This window comes from Mobula birostris, chromosome 9, assembly GCF_030028105.1.
Source record: "Mobula birostris isolate sMobBir1 chromosome 9, sMobBir1.hap1, whole genome shotgun sequence".
NCBI classification, from domain to species: Eukaryota; Metazoa; Chordata; class Chondrichthyes; order Myliobatiformes; family Myliobatidae; genus Mobula; species Mobula birostris.
This window is the reverse complement of record NC_092378.1, coordinates 8,338,509-8,359,474: the sequence shown is the minus strand read 5'-3', so window position 1 is coordinate 8,359,474 and position 20,966 is coordinate 8,338,509. Positions and strand designations below refer to the sequence as shown.

General features: G+C 42.2%; 1 protein-coding gene across 1 annotated transcript in view; it reads right to left on the bottom strand.

The window, feature by feature from the left end:
* LOC140202523 (leucine-rich repeat-containing G-protein coupled receptor 5-like) overlaps positions 1-20,966 on the bottom strand; it is a 174,122-nt gene that overhangs the window by 114,661 nt on the left and 38,495 nt on the right. Inside the window, exon 2 of the mRNA XM_072267469.1 lies at positions 4,572-4,643. Coding sequence (XP_072123570.1) covers positions 4,572-4,643 — 72 coding nt within the window. The remainder of the gene's footprint in view (positions 1-4,571; positions 4,644-20,966) is intronic.

The following is a 20,966-nucleotide window of genomic DNA, read 5'->3' as shown; positions in this document are numbered from 1 at the left end:
TGATTTTTAAAACTCCTATTCTTTTTGTTGGTTTCTTATCAACAAAAATGCTTCCTGATCTTGGAAACTCATTCAATCTATGGATAGAAGCCATTTTATCATTGTGTTTTTCTATTTTTGTGCTCTTTTGTCTAATTATGTCTTTTTTGTGCTGTGTTGGTTCTGCAGTAACAATTATTTTGTTAACGGTTACACTTGTGTACTGGAAATGATATAACTATTAAACAAGATATCTGACTGCGAGATCTGCTACTTACATGCTCAAAAAGCTTAAGCATCCTCCCCATAAACTCTGCCCTGTGATGCCACTCTGGTCCAATCCCAATACTCATCAACATTGCAGCTCCCAAATACTTCTTGACCAGCAGAATCTTCTATCCTACTGTCGTCAGTTATGGAGTCATTCTAGGTTGATCTAAGCCAGAGTCACCACTGCAATGGCCTTGAGGAAGATTTTATAGGAAATTCTCAGAGCCAGCAATGAAACAGATTCTTTCATGGCAATGGTGATAAAACCATTCTTCATTAGATTTGAAGAATGCTTTGAATAAAGCACTTAGGCAGTCATTCACTGTTCAGTTGTGGTGTGTATTGCCATTACTGTAGGCATTATTATTGATGTTATTAATATTCTTCCACTGTAAATGTGCCTATTACAAACAGGAATAGGTTGCTCAGTTTCTTTGGTATACTCTACCTTCTGTAAGATCTGGTTGATTTGGACTAAACCTTGGCTTTGCATTCCTGAAAACCCCTCCTAACCTTTCTTTCTCCCTCGGTCTCCTGTCCCATGATCCTCTCCCTTCTCCAGCCTTGAATCCCTTTTGCCAGTCAACTTTCCAGCTCTTAGCTCTATCCCTCCTCCCCTGTCTCCTCCTATCATTTCAGATCTCCCCCTCCCCCCACTTTCAAATCTTTTACTAGCTCTTCTTTCAGTTAGTCCTGACAAAGGGTCTTGGCCCGAAACGTCGACTGTACCTCTTCCTAGTGATGCTGTCTGGCCTGCTGCGTTCACCAGCATTTTGTGTGTGTTCTGTCATAACTTTCCATTGCTTTGCTTCCCAAGAATCTACCCTGTCCTTAAAAACATTCAAAGACACTGCTTTGACTGCCCCTTCCGTACTAGTAACTAACTTGCAATTTTATCTTTAGGGAATCCTGCAATGGAAAGAATGTCTTATTGGAAAAGATTGAGCAAGCTAGGGCTTCTCACTTCAGAAGATTGACTTGCTTGAAATTTTCTGGATATTAAGTAGAACTGTCATGGTAGAGAGAAACAATTTCTACTGATTGGAGTTTCTGGGACCAGGGACATAGTCTGAATATCTGGGTCAGGGTTTTCAGAGGTGTTGAAACTTGCAGTTCTCTTCCACATCTGAAAATGCACACCTGGTCAGTCTGTGACTTGCACAGATTGGTGAAATGGTCTTAGGCCATAAAACATAGGAGCTGAATTAGGCTATTCTCAGTCAAAATGGGGAAGTTATGACAGGTTTGCTGCACCTGAACAGAGGATACATCCTAATTACAGGGTGTGGGTGCCAGAAGGGAACCAGAACACACTCAGCCATTGTGTCATTTAGTTCAAATAGACTCATGCTGTCAAGTGATTGATGAATGCTTGGATGAAAAAGTGGAAACCACCCACACAAATTGATTTCTCATCCTCGGGAAATGCTGGGAGGAAATGGCAGTATAAAGCCAGAATACACAAGTCTTCAGCAGGTAACTGAAATCTGTGAACCTCTACACTCAACTTGCCCATCCATGGAAGTGCCCCCATAACTAATAATCTCACTTTAAGGACTCTTTATCTCATGACCTCACGCTCTTGTTATTTATTGCTATTTATTTATATTTGTATTAGCACAGTTTGTTGATTTCTGCACTCTGGTTGATCGTTCATTGGTCCTGTTATAGTTACTATTCTATAGATTTGCTGAGTATGCCCACAAGAAAATGAATCTTAGGATTGTATATAGTGACATATATGCACTTTGGTGATAAAGTTGACTTTGAACTTTGAACCAATAGAGAAATGTTTCATTTCCGGTCGAAGTCCTCTGTGCTTTCAATTTTTGAAGGGAACCTTAGTAATCCTACATTCAGAACAGCTTTATAGTCTTTCTCCATATAGCACACATACAGATTTACCTTTACAGTACCTGCTGTCCACACCGACTCTATCTGAGTTTAATTCTTTTTTTGTTTATATGCAATTTTGTGAGGAACAGGTGTTATTTGAAGTAAGTAGGCAGTTTGCTCCAAAGTTATTATCCAAGGAGACAAAAGCCACTCGTTCCTCTGAATGAATACTTGCTGATATCGGTTTCAATGCTTTCCTGAGAACACCTGTTTTGGTCTTGTGGTAAAAGTACATCAAATGGATTATGTTCCATGATACATGAAGCCACTCTTTGTGAAAACGCCTACTTAACATATTTTTAAACTGAAATTGGGCATTCAACATAAAGCCAGTCCAAACCCTGGATTGCTGGCAAGGTTTTCAAATGCAGCTGCCAATCCTACTCAACTCAGTCCTTGGTCAATAAATCAAACCAAACTTCTCTTTAAGTGTTACCCTGCATGTTTGGATGACGGACCACTCAGTGAAAGATTCTCTGAATCTGGTAAAATAGTAATGCCAACATTTCATTCCATTTTTTATTGCTTTGATGTCATTTTGCTAAAAATAAATCAAAGCTGATAGTTGACAGCATGGTGCCTGATTTTGTGAACTCAAGGTACAACCGGTCACCAACACAGAATGTGAAACTCACACTTGTCAGGAGTGTGAGATACAAAGCAGGAGACGACAATGAATCCTGGCATGGCAACAGCTCCAAGCAATGCTGCTGAAATTTAGCCATTTAAATGGAAGTCGATCTGGGCCTTCCATTTATGTGCTGCCAAATGCACAAATATGTCATAATGGATTCACATAGCACAGAAGCACACCATTTGGCCCATAATGACCGTGCTAAAACCATTTACCTATCTATGCTAATCCCACTTGCAGCTCCACCCTGTCACCCTAATAAATACAGTAGATATGGGAAATGTAAAATATAGAGGGCATAGATGAGAGAAGGAAAGTTTAAAGGTGACTTAGGGGACCCCTACACAGTGAGGGGTGAGATGCTGCCTGGCCTGTTGAGTTTCTCCAGCATTTTGTGGGTGTTGCTTGTCAGTACCTGAAATCTGCTGCGAGGGGACTTGGTGGATGAGGCAACAGCTTTAGAAGCATTTAGACAGACACATTGACGGGAAGGGAATAGAGGGATTTGGACCAAGTGCAGGCACTGTGGTGAGATGGAGATATGTCTCTACCAAAGGAGATGCAAGGTGCTCCTTCCCTCTACTAGCCTGCAGGCCAGCCTTGGGCAAGGTTATGTGACCACTGATGCCAGGCAGACAATCTCTGAAGAGTATTGACAATGGGCTGGGGTCTCCCGTCCTGCAAAGACACTGCCCAAAAGGCAATGGCAAACCATTTCTGTAGAAAAATTGGCCAAAAACCATCATGGTCATGGAAAGACCATGATCATCCATGTCATACGACACGGCATATAATGAACGAATGCATACAGATCGGTTTACTTTTGATTAGCATCATGATCAGCAGAGACATGATGGGCTGAAGAGCATTTTCCTGTTTTATTACAGGGGTTCCCAACCTCTTTTTATGCCACGGACCCCTACCATTAACCGAGGGGGCCACAGGCCCCAGGTTGGGAACCTCAGTTCTTTAAGATCAAAGATTCAGAGGAAGCCACAAGACAGAAGAGATCACTTGGAGCTATGCAGCCTTGCCTCACAGTGCAGTACATGGCCCGTGGTCTGGAGCTCACATTTCCTTCACACGTTTTAAATGCTTGGAGGGTTTCTGCCTCTACTGTCCTTCAGGTTGTGAGTAACAGGCTCCTAAAATCTTTTAGAGCAGGGGTTCCCAACCGTTTTTATGCCATGAACTTCTACCATTAACCGAGGGGTCCGAGGACCACAGGTTGGGAACTCCTGCTTTAGAGTTTTTTGTCATGTCTCTTCTAATGAATTGCTCCTGTTTTTTGATCCCTTGGCTAAGGGGAAGATGTCTGTCCTTCTTATTTTATCCAGGCTCCAACTGGGCAAAGTCATGACTAGTCTCCACTTCAAACCCATGAAGTGCTTTCCTGCACCATCCCCACACCTCATTGTCAATTGTGAGCAGTTTTGGGCCCCTTAGCTAAGAAAGGATCACAAGAATATTCCCAGGAATTAAAGGGTTGTCATATGGGGAGCATTTGATGACTCTGGACCTGTACTCGCTGGAATTTAGAAGAATCGGGGTGGGGGTATTTACTCTACTCCCAGTCTTTTGGAGTTATTGATAGTGCAGCAGAAGGCATTCAGGTGATTTTGCCGGCAATGATTAAGAAGGAAAGTCATTGTTTGTCTTGCTCTTCATCAGTTGTTTCAACATCCTGTACTCCGATCTACAAATACCAATAATTACCACAAACCAAATGTTTTGTCATTTTTACATCCAAATGTGACACTTTTAAGACCAACAGCAGCATTGTCATACTTACAACTCCTCAAGGAAGTGGGCATTGTTAAGGCCTCTCTTGGGCAGCTCGGTAATATTGTTCATGCTGAGATCTCTAAGAGAGGGAAATAAAATGAGAATACTTCAAGTGATTGCACAATATTCACAATTGGCATTTGACAATTAAATGCCGCTATTCTATAAAATTAAAACGTTCAACAATTGTGAATATCTATTTAATATATTGATAAATAAAATTTAATGCAAAAATGCCTTTGACAGTGTTGGACTCAGATTGGATTTTCACATGGAGATGAAAACTTTCTTCATTCTGGAGATTGCTGAATCTTTGGAATTCTCTCCCCAAGCAGACTCAATCACCAGTTATATTTAAGACAAAGATCAAAAGATTTTTAGACCATAAGACATAGGAGCAAAATTAGGCCACTTGGCCTATCGATTCTGGTCCTCCATTCAATCATGGCTGATCCTTTTTTTCCCTTCCTCAACCCCATTCCCCGGCCTTCTCCCCATAACCTATAAGAAGGTTTTTTAAAGAAATCATGAAATATGGCGAGATTGAGAAAAGAGGTAACAGATCTCCCAAGATTTACTGAATGGTACAACAGGCATCTTTTCCTTGTTCTACATCTTATATACATGGGCCTTTTCTAACTTCAAAATAAAGGTTAAATTTAATAGGATGACAATAATTACATTACGCTGAAACAGAAAGGTAATGGCTAATATCTTGAAAATTATCTCTGTAAAGATGCAATATACAATAGCTATTACTAAAAATAAAACAATTGAAAGTAATTATAAAAAGGAATGTTTCTTTCGTATACTTAACTGATTCTGCATAAACAAAGTGTTTATTTTTTCAAGGAAGTTTATGAATTAAGCTAGTGAAATGTATATCCAGTTATATATAGCATTTCCTGACAGTCTTCCACAGTAGTTCCTCGTACAGGAAATTAGTAATATCTGTGTAATGCAGAATTTAATCAAATGTTTCACAAAGTGAATTTACAGAAAATTTAACAGTAGAATTCCTGTACTTTAAAGAGATTTCCCTCGCTTCTTGATGCATCCAGTAAGCTACACCTCGGCTCATTGTTTACTAACACTGAACACAGAGGAACTGATTTGCCCAGTACGTCACAGGGAAAGCTCTCCCAGCGACTGAGCACATTTACACGAAATGCTGTCGTAGGAAAGCAGTATCCACATCACCTCTAATCACCTCTCCTCTTAGGAAAAACCTCTGATTCCATAAATCAATCTAGTGAACCTAGGTTGCATACCCTCTATCATAAGTATGTCACTCCAAACCTGTGAACGATATTCCAGGTATTGCCTTATCAGTGTGTTGTATAGCTTATTGACATATTCACTTTTGTATTCAAATCCTCTTGGAATAAGGCCTTACAAACATGAGAGAGTATGCAGAAGCTGGAAATGCAAAGCAACACACACAGGACCTGAAGAAGGGTCTTGGCCTAAAATGTTTATTCTTTTCCACAGATGCTGCCTGATGTGCTGAGTTCCTCCAGCATTCGGAATAAGGCCTTGCCTGCTTTACTAGTTGCTGATATGCATTGTGCATTTTCTCTCTAGATCAGAGGTTCCCAACCTGGGGTCCATACGCCTCTTGCTCAATGGTATTGGTCCATGGCATAAAAAAGGTTGGGAGCCCCTGGTCTAGGTGGTCAGAATCCACACTGTGGTTCAGGGAGTAGCTTTGCTTCTTCTACCTACAGGATCATTTTCAGTCAGCAGTCTACCAATGATGCCACAGTGCTACACACCATCCTTACTCACCTGGAGAGAAGGGATGCACATGTTAAAATGCTGTTCCTGGACTACAGTTCAGCATTCAGCAGCATAATTCCCTCCAGACTTGATAGGAAGCTCAGGGACCCCAGCCTGCAGCCCACCTTGTGCAGCTGGATCCTAGACCTTCTATTGGATCACCAACAGGTGGTAAGGATGGGCTCCCTCACCTCTGCCCCTCAACCCAGGTGCCCCCAGAGTTGTGTCCTGAGTCCCCTTCTCTACTCCCTGTGTGTGGCAGTACACCCACAACTGTACTGCCACACACAGCTCCAATCTGCTGATCAAATTTGCAGATGACACAACTTTGATCGGGCTTATTTCCAGTGGTTATGAGACAGCCTACAGAGGAGAGGTTGACACCCTGACACAGTGGTGCCAAGATAGCAACCTCTCCCTCAATGTCCAAAAATCAAAAGAGCTGTGGATTACAGGAGGAACGGAAACAGGCTTGGCCCGATCAACATCAATGGGTCTACAGTTGAGAGAGTGAGTAGTTTCAAGTTCCTTGGTATACACATCACCGAAGATCTCAGCTGGACTGTACACTCCGGCTTTGTGGCAAAAAAAGCACAACAGCGTCTCTTCCACCACAGGTAACAGAAGAAGTTCGGCATGAGCTCCCAAATCCTCAAGACCTTCTAAGGGGCACCATTGACAGCATCCTGACTGGTTGTATCATTGCCTGGTACAGGAACTACACCAACCTTGATCGCTGGGCACTGCAGAGAGTGGTACGGACAGCCCAGCACATCTGTGGATGTGAACTTCCCTCCATTGAGGACATTCACAGCAGCAGATGCATAAAGAAGGTCTGGAAAATCATCGGGGATACAGTCATCCCAACCATAAACTGGTTCCATCTGGCAAACGGTACCACAGCATTAAAGCCAGGACCAACAGGCTACGGGACAGCTTCTTTCTACAAGCCATTAGACTTATAAATTCACATGTCTGTACATTGCTTCAGAGTCATAATGAAAAGATCTTCACTCCCTCACGTTGTGGGACAGATGTAAGATATAAATAAATTCAAAGATATCAAACTCTATTTTAACACCAACATCTTTAAAACTGTCATTATTTTAAAAATTCTTCACTTTTTCTACAAAAGTGCATGAGTTTACATTTCAATGGTTCAATCTAATATCAGAGAATATTTACCGTGATCCAGAGTCCGTCAAAAACTACTGTCCGTCCCACAGACGGAGAGACACACACAGAGACACAAACATCCTGCTCAGTATTACCATTAAATGTAGCCACATTAAGCTTGGTCTCCTCATCCAGGTCCTTTCTTATTTGTTGTTTGCTGAGATACAATGCAGAATAGGCCCTTCGATCTGTACTGCCCAGCAAACTCCCAATTTTCAATGACCAATTAACGTACCAACCAGCACATCTGTAGGCTGTGGGAGGACCCAGAGAAAACCCACACAGTCACAGGGAGGATTACAAACTCCTTCCAGGCAGCTCTTGTATTCTCCCATGCACGTTAACAAACAAGCCCACAATCATTTAGGGTTTGACCTTGAAACATATACAAGTGTCATCTGCAAACTGCAGTTCAATGGCTGAAGTTGAAGTAATCTTTGCTCTGAAGCAAAGGCAAGAAAAGGTGAGCAGTTCCCAAACTCGAGAAAGTCTGCAGATGCTGGAAATCCAAAGCAACACAGACAAAATACCGGAGGAACCCAGCAGGACAGGCAGCATCTACGGAAAAGAGTTAACAGTCGACATTTCATGCCAAGACCCTTCCTCAGGACTGAACAGTTTCCCATGTGATTAACTTCACACCAGCGGGAAGCATACTGGATATAATGACCAGCTTCATTGTCATGAGCCCTGCAGGCCCCTGCAGTGAGCTGTAGAGAGCTGGGCTTCCTGGTTTCTCGAGCACCTGTATTTACTAATTGTTATCTCAATTAGAGCCATTAAGCCCTTTGCCTTCTGATTAATCCGGTTAGTTATTTGTGACTGGCATGGGTATTCTGCATTCTATGATTATGTAATACTGGCTCTTGTTTGGCACTCATCATGGAATCCTTGTGTTCAGAATGATTGGTCTTGCGTTGTCACTCGGTCGTACCACCAATGTTCTGCTGAAGTTCCCATGTATAACCTCCTGTATCTGTTTCTACAGAGTGTGGGCAACAATTGATCCCATTCCTCTGCACCTGGTTTCAATAGTTGCCAGCGCTCACAGTGACAATCACAGAAAGGAAGATTCTGAAGGGTGTGGGCAATGACACTGTCTACATTGTGATGGGGTTTCTGTTGAATCCACTAGTTGAGATTGCAGCTGACATACCAGCACGAAGTAGACAAAGGACGGAAACTAATTTCTGGAGAGCCGTATTTCAGCAAAATGCCCCGCTGTCTCTTTTGACTTATGGTATCAAACGATTTTGAGAGATCAAGGAAGGTCATGAATAGGAACCAATCCCACTTCGTATTTGACTTAGAGTTGCCAATTATGAGCACTGTCTCTCTAGATAGCCAGAATCCACACCACCGTTCAGGAGTAGCTCTTTGTCTATGGGAGGAGGTATTTGATGAGGTGCTTGACAATGACTTTCATTGTGGCTGTCAGGAAGGCAACCCTCTGAAGTTACCAGTTAGACATCTCCCTTTTTGATGATTGTCATGATCATGGTTACTCAGAGGATTCTTGACAGTTGACCATCTCTTTCCAGATGGTTTCTTTCTGTCATGGTTTCCAACTTCAACAGAGTTTCCTTCTGCTTATAAGGACTGTTAAGATTGAATTCATAAATGGCCTTCAAGGCTTGTCTGCAGGGTTGCATTGGATAGTCCATTGTACAATGGGGTCCTGTCCACCCATTTCAAGGTCAGTTCTGTTTGAGAAGGTCTTCAAAGTTTTCCTTCTAAAACCAACCAACAGCTTTCTGAAGTGTTTTCATGTTACATATGCAAACGACATCCAGGATCATCTGAAGATTCCAAGATTCGAAGTACATTTATTATCAAAGTATGTATGCAGTATACAACCCTGAGATTCATCTTCCCACAGCCAGCTACAAAACAAAGAAAACCATGGAACCCGTTCAAAGAAAAACATCAGACCTCTAATATGCAAAAAAAAAAGAAAAGAACAAATCATACAAACTGCCAAAAAAAAAGCGAAAAACACAGAATATAAAACACCAAATCATCGGAGCAGTTCAGGCATATTCAGTTGAGCTCACGCAGTTCTGTTCAATCTAGCTCTGTGTCATTCGTTAACTTCAGGCTGCAGAGCCAGAAGACAAAATGCTATGGATCATCTTGCCTCGAAATATTTGAACATAAACACTGTTCCTGCAAGTCTTTCTTGGGCGGGTATAATCAGCCAACTAAAATATTCCCATGGTTTTGGATCAATGGTATGAAATACTTCTTGTTAAAAATATATGAAGTAAACTAATAAGAGAGCTGTCAAAAGAGTTGAAGTTCGAAGTACATTTAATATCAAACTGTAAACATTATACAACCTTGAGATTCATCTCATAACAGGCAGCCACCAAACAAAGAAGCCCAGAAGAACCCACTAAAAGGAAAAGACTATCCAACACCCAATGTGCAGAGAAAAAAAACGAATCATGCAAACAATTAGAAGAAAGCCCTTAACTCCGAGTGGAGTCATCGGGACGCCATCATGACGACGGTTTTTTAGCAGGCTTCCTTATTTTTACAAACCCGAGTTGCTAGCTCGACGCTGAACTCAGCACGGATGGAAAGCGTGCAAGGGAGCCGGCTGGATTTGAACTCGGGAGCCTTTGCTCCGAAGTCCGGCGCTGATGTCACTACGCCACCAGCCGGCATGCAAACAATAAACATAAGCAATTAGCGTTCTAAACAGAAGTCCACAAAGACAGTCCTGCCCAGAGACCATTAGTTCAGTGCAGAGAAGGGCAGCCAACTGAATTGGCCCATCTGTTGCTTCGGGCCCCGACACCCTAACTACTTCAATCTGGCCTGGCACACAAATTGTCCAAATATCAGGTTCAGTTGCTTTGACATGCTCTGGGGCCTGTACCTGACCTTTCCAATTCAGCCTGGTGCTTAAATTATCATCCAGACATCATGTTCCATCACTTCGATACGTTCTGTGGCCCAAACCACGCTGCCTTGATTCAACCTGTACACAACCTTTCTGATCCAGCCGATGCTTCAATCGTCATCCAAACATCTACAGTTTTGAGCAACATGACTTTGTATTTGTTTTTTATCATGTAGTCTACAGACAGCTGTCAGATGTTTTGACTGCACAACGCAGAAAATCTGAGTCAAAAGTTGAACTGGTTAAGTAAAATCCTTGACAATATCAACAAGGGATAATAGAAACCAACTTCTATTGAACCAAACTTTTATGATCAACGCCACTGATCACTGCCAGTACCCACAGTTTTACACAGCACACCGCGTGCTTTTACTGCTGATACTGAACTCTTAAAATGAGAGAAAACCTTGGAATTCAGAACACTGGAATGCATGGATACATTTATCATTTTTTATGTTCAGCTAAATCCTCTCAAATATTTTGGAAGTCGTCTTAAACAGCCTACAAACTGATTATGTTTCAGAGTCCTAGAGTCATACAACATGGAAACAGGCCAATCAGCCCTACTGCTCCATGCTGACCAAGGTGTCCACCCAGACTAGTCCCATTTGCTGTGTTTGTGCCACAACACTCTAAGTTTTTCCTACCCACATATTTTCCCCAAATGTCTTTTAGAAGTTATTATTTTACCTGCAGCAACTACTTACTCCAACAGCTCGTTCCATTTACATACTAACCTTTGCATAAAAAAAAGTTCCCCTCAAATTTCTATGAAACTCTTCCCCTCTCACGTTAAACTGATGCCCTCTAGTTCTTGATTCCTCAAACCGGGGGGAGAGTACATTCACCCTATCAACGGTCTTCACGATTTCATGCCCCTCTGTAGGATCACCTCTTCATTTCCAATGCTCCAATGAAAAAAAATCCTATCCTTTCAACCTCCCTCTCTAAGGAGGAGAGGATGGTGGCGCGACGGCAGCGTGCGCGGCCACTTCGGTGGTAATGTCTGTTATCTGTCAAGTCGGGGACCGTGCACAATCCTGATTTGATGGAGACAGACATGAGAGTACGGAGGAGCATCTGGAAAACTTCTGAAGTGCCCGCTTCGCTGCCGCTGCTACTGTATGGCAACCGGAATCTCCGGAGCAGAAGGCCCCGAAATCCTTGGCTTTGCGTGTTTCAGCAGCCGGGGCGAGGTCGAAGGCGCTCAGCAGAGGATGGCGCTTGGGGGAGGCTGTATCGGAGAGGCTGGTCGGAAGCTCGAAGTTTTCGGATGGGTGGACTCAGTGTCAGCTGGGGTCAGCTGCTCCCAAGGCATCGGCAAGTTGACAGTGCCTGGAGGTTTATGGCAGGGAGTTTCTCCCTTTTGCCGCCTGCTATCGGGGACTCGGGAGTCGATCAACTTAGGGATTTTTGAGATTTTATTTACCGTGCCCATGGTTTGTTCTTCATCAAATTATGGTATTGCTTTGCACTACTGTAACTATATGTTATAATTATGTGGTTCTGTCAGTGTTAGTCTTTGGTTTGTCCTGTTTTCTGTGACTCCAGAGAAACATTGTATCATTTCTTAATGCATGTATGCATTTCTAATTGGCAATAAAAGAGGACTGAGTGTTCTCACAATCTAAATCAGTCTCTTGAGCTTTGGGAATATTCTTGTAAGTCTTTTCTTCACTCTTTCTAGTTTAATAACACCTTTCCTATAGCAAGGTGACCAAAACTGAACACAACACTCCAAGGGTGGCCTCATCAACGTCTTGTACAATTGCAATATAACCTCCCAATTTCTGTATTGAGCATTTCTATACTCAGAGTGATGAAGCCCAGTGTGCAAAAGAATTCTTCACCATCTTGTCTACCCACAAGTCCAACTTCAGGGAACCATGTACCATGTACCTAAACTTCAAGGTCCATCTACAACAGTGGTTCTCAACTTTTTTTTTATTATTGTGTCATGGACCAAAGCCGTTAATAAAGCGGCATGTTTATCCCAGGTTGGGAACGAACCCCTACTCTATAATTAATACAACCAAATAAAATAAATCAATCATAGTGACACTTTGGGCTGCTCCCATATAGCCTCAGGAATGTTGGAAGTTAATGCAAATGATGCATTTCACTGTATATTTCCTTATACATATGATAAATAAATCTGTATTTTATTAACTGGAATTTAAGGTGTGCAGAAAGCAAAGATTTCATAAAGTTGCTTTAAAATGCTATGTATTTAAGATAGTCTTCCAATGATATTTTCATCACTTTCTTTGAGTAAAAGTCCACAGAACAGATTGCAATCTCCTCCCAGCTGTATGGAATAATATGAAAATTAGTTAAAATAATTTATATTCTTTACAAATGAGTGATTCCAACAAAACAAAAAAACTATGAGGATTGAACCTTACATTGACCCTGCTTTCCCCCAATATGCCCTAACACATTGCCCACCAATCACTATCTCTACAAAACATTTTTGTCATTTGCTGTTTGACTGTGCACAGATTTTACAAATTATTAATGCAGTAGTTTAGGTTGCACATGTGTAAAATTATCTGCAAGGACCTCGAAAACAATGCAATTATGTACAAGTTTCTCAACTAACCATAACAAACTGATGGAAACCCACTGTGGTCCATTAATCATATAACTTTGCGCAACAGATTTTTACTGAGATTAGTTATTTCTGGAAAAAGAAACTGAAATTAAACTGCAATCAATTGCAGGAAAGAACACCAAGAAATCCTGTCTCAGCTCCTTAAGGTAATCAAGCAGCCAGCATTGATTAAACACTTGAGGTTTCTCACATAATTAGAACCCCAAGCTCTACTGAGTAGCTGGTAACAGTTGTGGAAACTATGTCTGCTGCTATATCAAGCCTCACTAGCTCTGTGTGACATTCCATCACTACATCTGCATTAACTTCTTCATTGTTCTCAGTAAGCATAAACTCTTAAAAAAACTCCCCTCCATAGACACAGTCTACACTTCTCACTGCTTCAATAAAGCAGCCAGAATAATCAAAACACAAGATTCTGCAGATGCTGGAAATCCAGAGCAAAACAACACACACAAAATGCTGGAGGAACTCGGCACGTCAGGGAACGTCCATGGAAATGCATAAGCAGGCAATGTTTTGGGCCAAGATCCTTCCTCAGGACTGGAAAAGAAAGGGGAAGATGTCAGAATAAAAAGGTGAGAGGAGGGGAGGAGGATTAGCGAGAAGGTGATAGGTGATGCCAGGTGGGTGAGGGAGGGGGTAAGAAGCTGGGAGGTGATAGGTGGAAAAGGCACATGGTTGGAGAAGAAGAAATCTGACAGGAGAGGAGAGTGGACCATGAGAGAAAGGGGAGGGCACCAGGCAGAGGTGACAGGCAGGTGAGGAGAAGAGGCGAGAGGCCAGAATGGGGAATAGAAGGGTTGGGGGGAGAAAGAGAAGAAATATCAGAATGAGAAATCAATTTTCATGCCATCAGGTTGGAGGCTACCTAGATGGAATATGAGATGTTGCTCCTTCACCATGAGAGTGACCTTATCATGGCAGAAGAGAAGGACATGGACTGATATGTCAGAATGGGAATGGGGATAGGAATTGAAATGGTTGGCACCGGGAAATTCCGCTCTTACAAATGGAGCAGAAGTGCTCGACAAAGTGGTCCCCCAATTTATGTCAAGTCTCACCAAGGTAGAGGAGGATGCATCACGAGCATCAGATACAATGGTGGATCCCAGCAGATTCACAGGTGAAGTGTTGCCTCACCTGGAGGATTGTTGGAGTCCTGAATGGAGATGAGGGAGGAGGTAAATGGGATGAATATGTTATCAACGTTTTTGCAAGACCTTTGCAAAGAATATGTGGAAAATTAAAGCTCTAGGGGAAAAATTGGAGGACAGAAACTTCAGGGCAAATTGGACATTTTATGGATGTTTGACTATTTGAGAGAATCAGAATCAAGTTTAATATCGCTGGCATAGCTCATGAAATTTGTTGTCTTCATTCCACCGAGATGCAACACAGAGCGTCATAGGAAGTCATTCCTACCTGTGGTCATCAAACTTTACAACTCCTCCCTTGGAGGGTCAGACACCCTGAGCCAATAGGCTGGTCCTGGACTTATTTCCTGGCACAATTTACATATTACTATTTAATTATTTATGGTTTTATTACTATTTACTTATTTATGGTGCAACTGTAACGAAAAACAATTTCCCCTGGGATCAATAAAGTATGACTATGACTATGACTATTATGCCAACAGGTAATGCAATACATAATAGAGAAAAACCTGAATTACGGTAAATATATATCTGTATATATGCATTAGTTAAATTAAATAGGTAGTGCAGGAAATAAAAAAGTAATGGGGTAGAGTTCATGGGTTCAATGTCCATTCAGGAATCAGATGGCAGAGCGGAAGAAGCTGTTCCTGAATCATTATGTGTGTCTTCAGGCTCCTGTACCTTCTCCCTGATGGAAGCAATGAGAAGAGGGCATGACCTGGATGATGGGGGTCCTTAAGGATGGATGCCACTTTTTTGAGGCATCACTCCTTGAAAGTGTCCTGGATACTATGGAAGCCAGTGCCCATAATGTAGCCGACTAAGTTTACAACTTTCTGCAGCTTATTTTGATCCTGTGCAGTAGTCCCTCGACGCCAGACAGTGATGCAGCCAGTTAGAATCTATCCATGGTAGATCTGTAGATATTTGCGAGTGTCTTCGGTGACATACCAAATCTCTTCAAACTCCTAATGAAATATAGCCTCCGTCGTGCCTTCTTTGTAGCTGCATCAATATGTTGTGTCCAGGATTGATCCTCAGAGATATTGACACCCAGGAACCTGAAGTTGCTCACTCTTTCCACTTCTGATCCCTCACAGAGGACTGGTGTGTGTTTCCTCATCTTACCCTTTCTGAAATCCACAATCAGTCCTTTGGTCTTACCGACACTGAGTGTAAGGTTGTTGCTGTGACACCACTCAACTCGCTGATCTACCTCAGTTCCGTACGCCCTCTCGTCACCATTTGAAGATCTGGCCGTATCATCAGCAAATTTATAGAAGCCAGTTGAGCTGTGCCTCGCCACACAGTTGTGGATGCAGAGAGAATATAGCAGTGGGTAAGCACACATGCCTGAGGTCTGCCAGTGCTGACCATCAGCGAAGTGCAATGAAGATAATGACAAATAATTTGGATGATTTCTCACAAAAGAAAGTTTACTGATGATCCAAAATTGCTAGGCAACAAACTTTGAGGAAGAAACATAGAAACATAGAAAATAGGCACAGGAGTAGGCCATTCGGCCCTTTGAGCCTGCACCGCCATTCAGTACGATCATCCAACTCAGAACCCTGTACCTGCCTTCTCTCCGTACCCCCGATCCCTTTAGCCACAAGGGCCATATCTAACTTCTTCATTAAATATAGCCAATGAATTGGCCTCAACTGTTTCCTGTGGCAGAGAATTCCACAGATTCACCACTCTCTGTGTGAAGAAGTTTTTCCTAATCTCGGTCCTAAAAGGCTTCCCCTTTATCCTCAAACTGTGACCCCTCGTTCTGGACTTCCCTAACATCAGGAATAATCTTCCTGCATCTAGTATGTCCAATCCCTTTAGGATTTTATACGTTTCAATAAGATCCCCCCTCAATCTTCTAAATTCCAACAAGTATAAGCCTAGTCGATCCAGTCTTTCATCATATGAAAGTCCTGCCATCCCAGGAATCAATCTGGTGAAGCAGAACATTTAGATAGATATCCGACTAAAAAATGCAGGCAGGTGGGTTGTTGGCGTCAATGAATGTGAATAAGATCACTCCGCATAAAAGAGGCAGGAAAAGATGCCCATGCTAAGTAATAAGAGATCTGGACAGGAGGTGCCTAGATGTTTAAGGGGTGGAATATACAAAAAAGAACAGTAAAAAATATGATACTACTCTGGGTTTTATCACCATGGCAAATCAAATGTAATTTTGACACATACATTGTTGGACGACAATGAAATTATATTATGTGCAGATTGAGGTATTGCAGTCATGGGAAGCACACGTAAAATAAAAAAAACAAGGCTATGGTATAATATAATAGGTGCTGAAATAAGAGTTTGAAAAGAAAAAACATGAAGTTACGAGGGAAATGGGACTACGTGGCTGCAGGTAAGTGCCAGAAGAGACGCAGGTGCAATCGGCTGAATAGTCTCCACTAGCCTGCGATTTCAATTATGATTTCATCTCCATGTTATTTGTATGGCTTTGATTGTAAACATCTGAAAAATCAAAGGCAAGGTCAGATAGTAACCAGATAGAGTTCGGTGACTAGGTTGGGCATGAATTCAGTGGATGGTTAATCAGTTTGGGAAATGCACTCAGTGGCCACTATATACTTGCTCATTAATGCAAATATCTCATCAGCCAGTCATGTGGCAGCAACTCAATGCATAAAAGCATGCAGACATGGGGTGGGCAGTACATGCTAGGCCAACAGAATTAGGTTTAATATCACGGGCACAGGTTGTGAAATTTGACTGTGCAGCTGCAGTACAATGCAATACATAATAATAGAGACAAAAATTGTGAATTTTGTATATATATATATATATATATATATATAAAATATATATTTTTTATATACATATAGAGAGAGTTCGAAGTAGGCTGCCCTGGGTTTATTGCGTTCACTTTCCAGAAGTGGCTGCGTGACCTTGGCTTCACTAGAAGAGAGATCAAGTCAACTAGCAGGGCTGTAGCTGAGGCAGCAGAGAAAGGATCAGCATGGGTGTGGACCAAGTATGTCCAGAGGGGCAGATAGTCAGACAGTGTATACATATCTTGCAAACCCTTCAGTAGTTGCATAGACACCTGAAGAGCAGACCATCTGTTGGATGGAAGTGACCAACAACTCTGATAGAGGCAGATGCCAAGTTTTTAAGCTCACCAGTGGGAGGTGGTGCTTTAGCACTGCTGGCCCACCACCTCGAGGGAGTCTTGATCATAAGCGGGCCGAAACTCCTGGAGACAGGTGGCAGATCAACTGATGATCCCACTGGTGATAGCACAGGACAGTTAACATCTTAGTCCACGTGTAGTTTTGAACTCTATATATAATACACACACACACACACATATATACACCAAATAGTTAAATTAAATTAGCAGTGCAAAAACAGAAATAAAAAAGTAGTGAGGTAGTGTTCATGGGTTCAATGTCCATTCAGAAATCAGATGCCAGAAGGGAAGAAGATGTCCTTGAATTGTAGAGTGTGTGCCTTCATGCTTCTGTACCTCCTTCCTGATGGTAACAATGAGAAGAGGGCATGTCCATTCTCCCCTGCTTTCTCTCATTAACAGATACCCATATCTACTTCATCAAAGGAATAAAAACTTGCTGTGCATGCATTGGTTGCCATATTGTCTACACCACACTGGTGGTACTTCAATGGCTGTAAACATTCCTTTAGTCTGTGAAGGGCACAATATACACTCAGTGATCATTTTATCAGATACACCTGCTTGTTAATGCACGTATCAAATCATCTGGAGGCAACTCGAAGTATAAAAAGCATGCAGGCATGTTCAAGAGGTTCAGTTGGTCAAATATCAGAATGGGGAAGATGTGTAATTTAAGTGACTATGACCGTGGAACGATTGTTGGTGCCGTAAGGTAGGGAGCGGGGTTTGAGTATCTCAGAAACTGCTGATCTCCTGGGATTTTCATGCACAACAGTCTCTAGAGTTTACAGTGAATGGTGCAAAAAACAAAACAAAAACTTCTAGTGAGCAGCACTTCCGTGGGGAAAACATCTTGTTAATGAAAAAGGGTCAGAGGAGAATGGCCGGATTGGTTCAAACTGACAGGAAGGCGACAGTAACTCAGATAAGCGTGTGTTAGAACAGTGGTTTGCAGAAGGATCTCCGAGTGCAGGACGCAGCAGAAGACCACCTAATAACAGGGATCCCTAATAAAGTGGCCGCTGAGTGATACTCTAGCATTCAGTATGGCCCAGACTCCAGTAGAGGGAGCAGGACAAAGAAGCAATCACTAGACGGGAGTAAGAGATTGAAGATCAAACAGAAAATGCATGGTGTAGGCAAAGTGCCAGCAAAACTGACAAAGACACTTCTGCTTGATTGCAGATGGTGTGAATGAGGTCACTGTACAAGAAGAGATTTCACATCAAAATTATTTGAGAACTTAAAGGTCTGAAGCCTTGTGTCAAGAATGCAGGGAAATAGCTTTTGTGTTAGCGGGGTGAAAGGAGGCAGCGCCACCATAACTCTCCAACAAGCAGAGCACCGCTGTAACTCTGCAAATGTGCATTTTAAAAATAATTTGTAAAGTGTCAGCCATATATGAAGAAATTGTAACACAGAGTTCATAAATAAGTTGTGAATTTGCCAAGAACCTGTCAGCTTCAGAGGGACTCACTGCTGAGAGGTGATAATTGAAAATCTAGACCCTAGTATTCAGTATCAATATGTGAAGCAGCTACGTTTATATATTGTGGTTAAGATAGTACTGCTGGGATATGTCATCTTCATTTAAAATGAAACACTAGATCTGGTAATGAACCTCAGGATTTCAGGGGAAGTGCTGGCTCTAGCCTGTAATTTGACCATACAAAGTCAGTGTGCAAGTACGAACTGGCCATTTTAATGTGTTTTTTTAAAACTAGCCATACTTTGTTGACTTCTTCGCAATAATTTAAAGTGAATAGTTGCCTACCTTGCCCTCTGTATTATTGCCTTCTTTGTTGAAACGATCAGTTTTCTCTAAGGTGTTTTTTCTTTGACAATTTCTTCTGCTGCGTACGTACAGTCAGAACTGGGAGAGGTTGCATTATTGTTCTGATTGGCACTAAACTCCAGTATATTATTATTATTTTGGGCCATTGCATGTGTGATAGAATCATATTGCACTACACAGAAACTGTCCCTTCAGCCCATCTAGTCCATGGAGTCTTATTTTTCTGCCTCGTCCCATCTACTTGCACCCAGACCACAACTCTCTATACGCTTTCATCCATGTACCAATCTAAACTTTCCATCAATGTTAAAATTGAGCCCACATCTATCACAGCCACTGGCAGCTTATTTCACATTTGCATTATCTGAGAAGATGTTCCTGCTCAGGTTTCACCTTTCTCCCTAGATCTGACCTCTTGCCTTTTCTCATCCAAGCACAGAGGATAAAGCTATACAACGTATAATTTTGTATACCTTGATAAGATCTCCCCTCACTTGCCTACATTCCAGGGTACAAAGTCCTAACCTACTCAACCTTTCCCTATAACTCAACCTCCATGAAGACCACAACCTTGTCATATCGCTTGGAGGCTTGTGTGCCTCAATGACCCAGAGAGTCATATTGGCTGGAGTCTGGGCTTTTTGCTTTGGCTTTTGGTAAGGTCACCCATGCCAAACAGGTCAAAGGTTAGAGGCCAGAATAAGCATGGTCCACCAGTCCCCCAGGTTTGAGGGTTCAGCTCAGGGCTAACAACCCTGATCAGTGAAACAAAATTGTTACAGAAACAGCAATGAAGATTCCTTCTACATATGAGTGTGACGGTATTCCTGACTCTCCACCCAGGACTTGCATGACTGACAGTAGTGAAAACGGACAGGAAGCTACTGGCATGATGAAGGAAGTCCTGAACACCACCAGAGATGGAGGACCTTCATTGCTGCCTTAAACACCAGTGTATTAATGGGCAGTAACTATACTGTTAACTCTGGACCTCTTCAACTTCAATTTAAGATCCCAGCTCATCTCTAAATTCTACAATTAGAAGAGAAATTGTAAACTTTTGGCCACAAGTCTAAAGAAAGCCCTACTCCTCACTATATAAATGTGAACCTTCTTTTATTTAGAGAGACTCCTTGCAGTCAAAAGTTTAGAAACAGATATGGCACAGAATCAGGCCAGTAGACCCACTGATTCAACAACAACTAACTACCCACCCATTTACACTAATCTTACGTTAATTCCATTTTTTATTCTCCCCATGTTCTCAATAACTTTTCCCCAACACCATCCCCTCATGCCCCATGTACCAGATTCAATCACACACCTGCACAACCTATAATTACAATACTCAAAGAACATACCAACCAGCACGTTTTTGGGATGAGGGAGGAAACTGGAGTACCCGGAGGAAACCCACATGATCAGAAAGAGAATGTGTAAACTTCACCCAGACAGCACCCAAGGAGAGGACTGAATGCAGGCTTCTACCGCTGGAACGCTGCGGCTCTATTTGTGCAGAATTGTGCAACCCAAAGTTAGTTACTGCCTTACGCCGCTGGTGCTTAGGGCAGCAATGAAGGTCCTCCACCTCTGTCGGTCCTTGGCCATCTTCACTATTGCTCCCCAGGTGTGGTTCAGTGTCCTCATTTCTGCCTCCATGTTATGGTGCCAAGTTGTATTTGGTCTCTCACGTTTCTTCTGCCCTTCAGGGGTCCCATGAAGTGCTGTCTTGATGATGGCATTGGCCTCCCTTCTCATCATGTGCCCAATTTTTCCTCATGATGATTGTGGCCATGTCCTC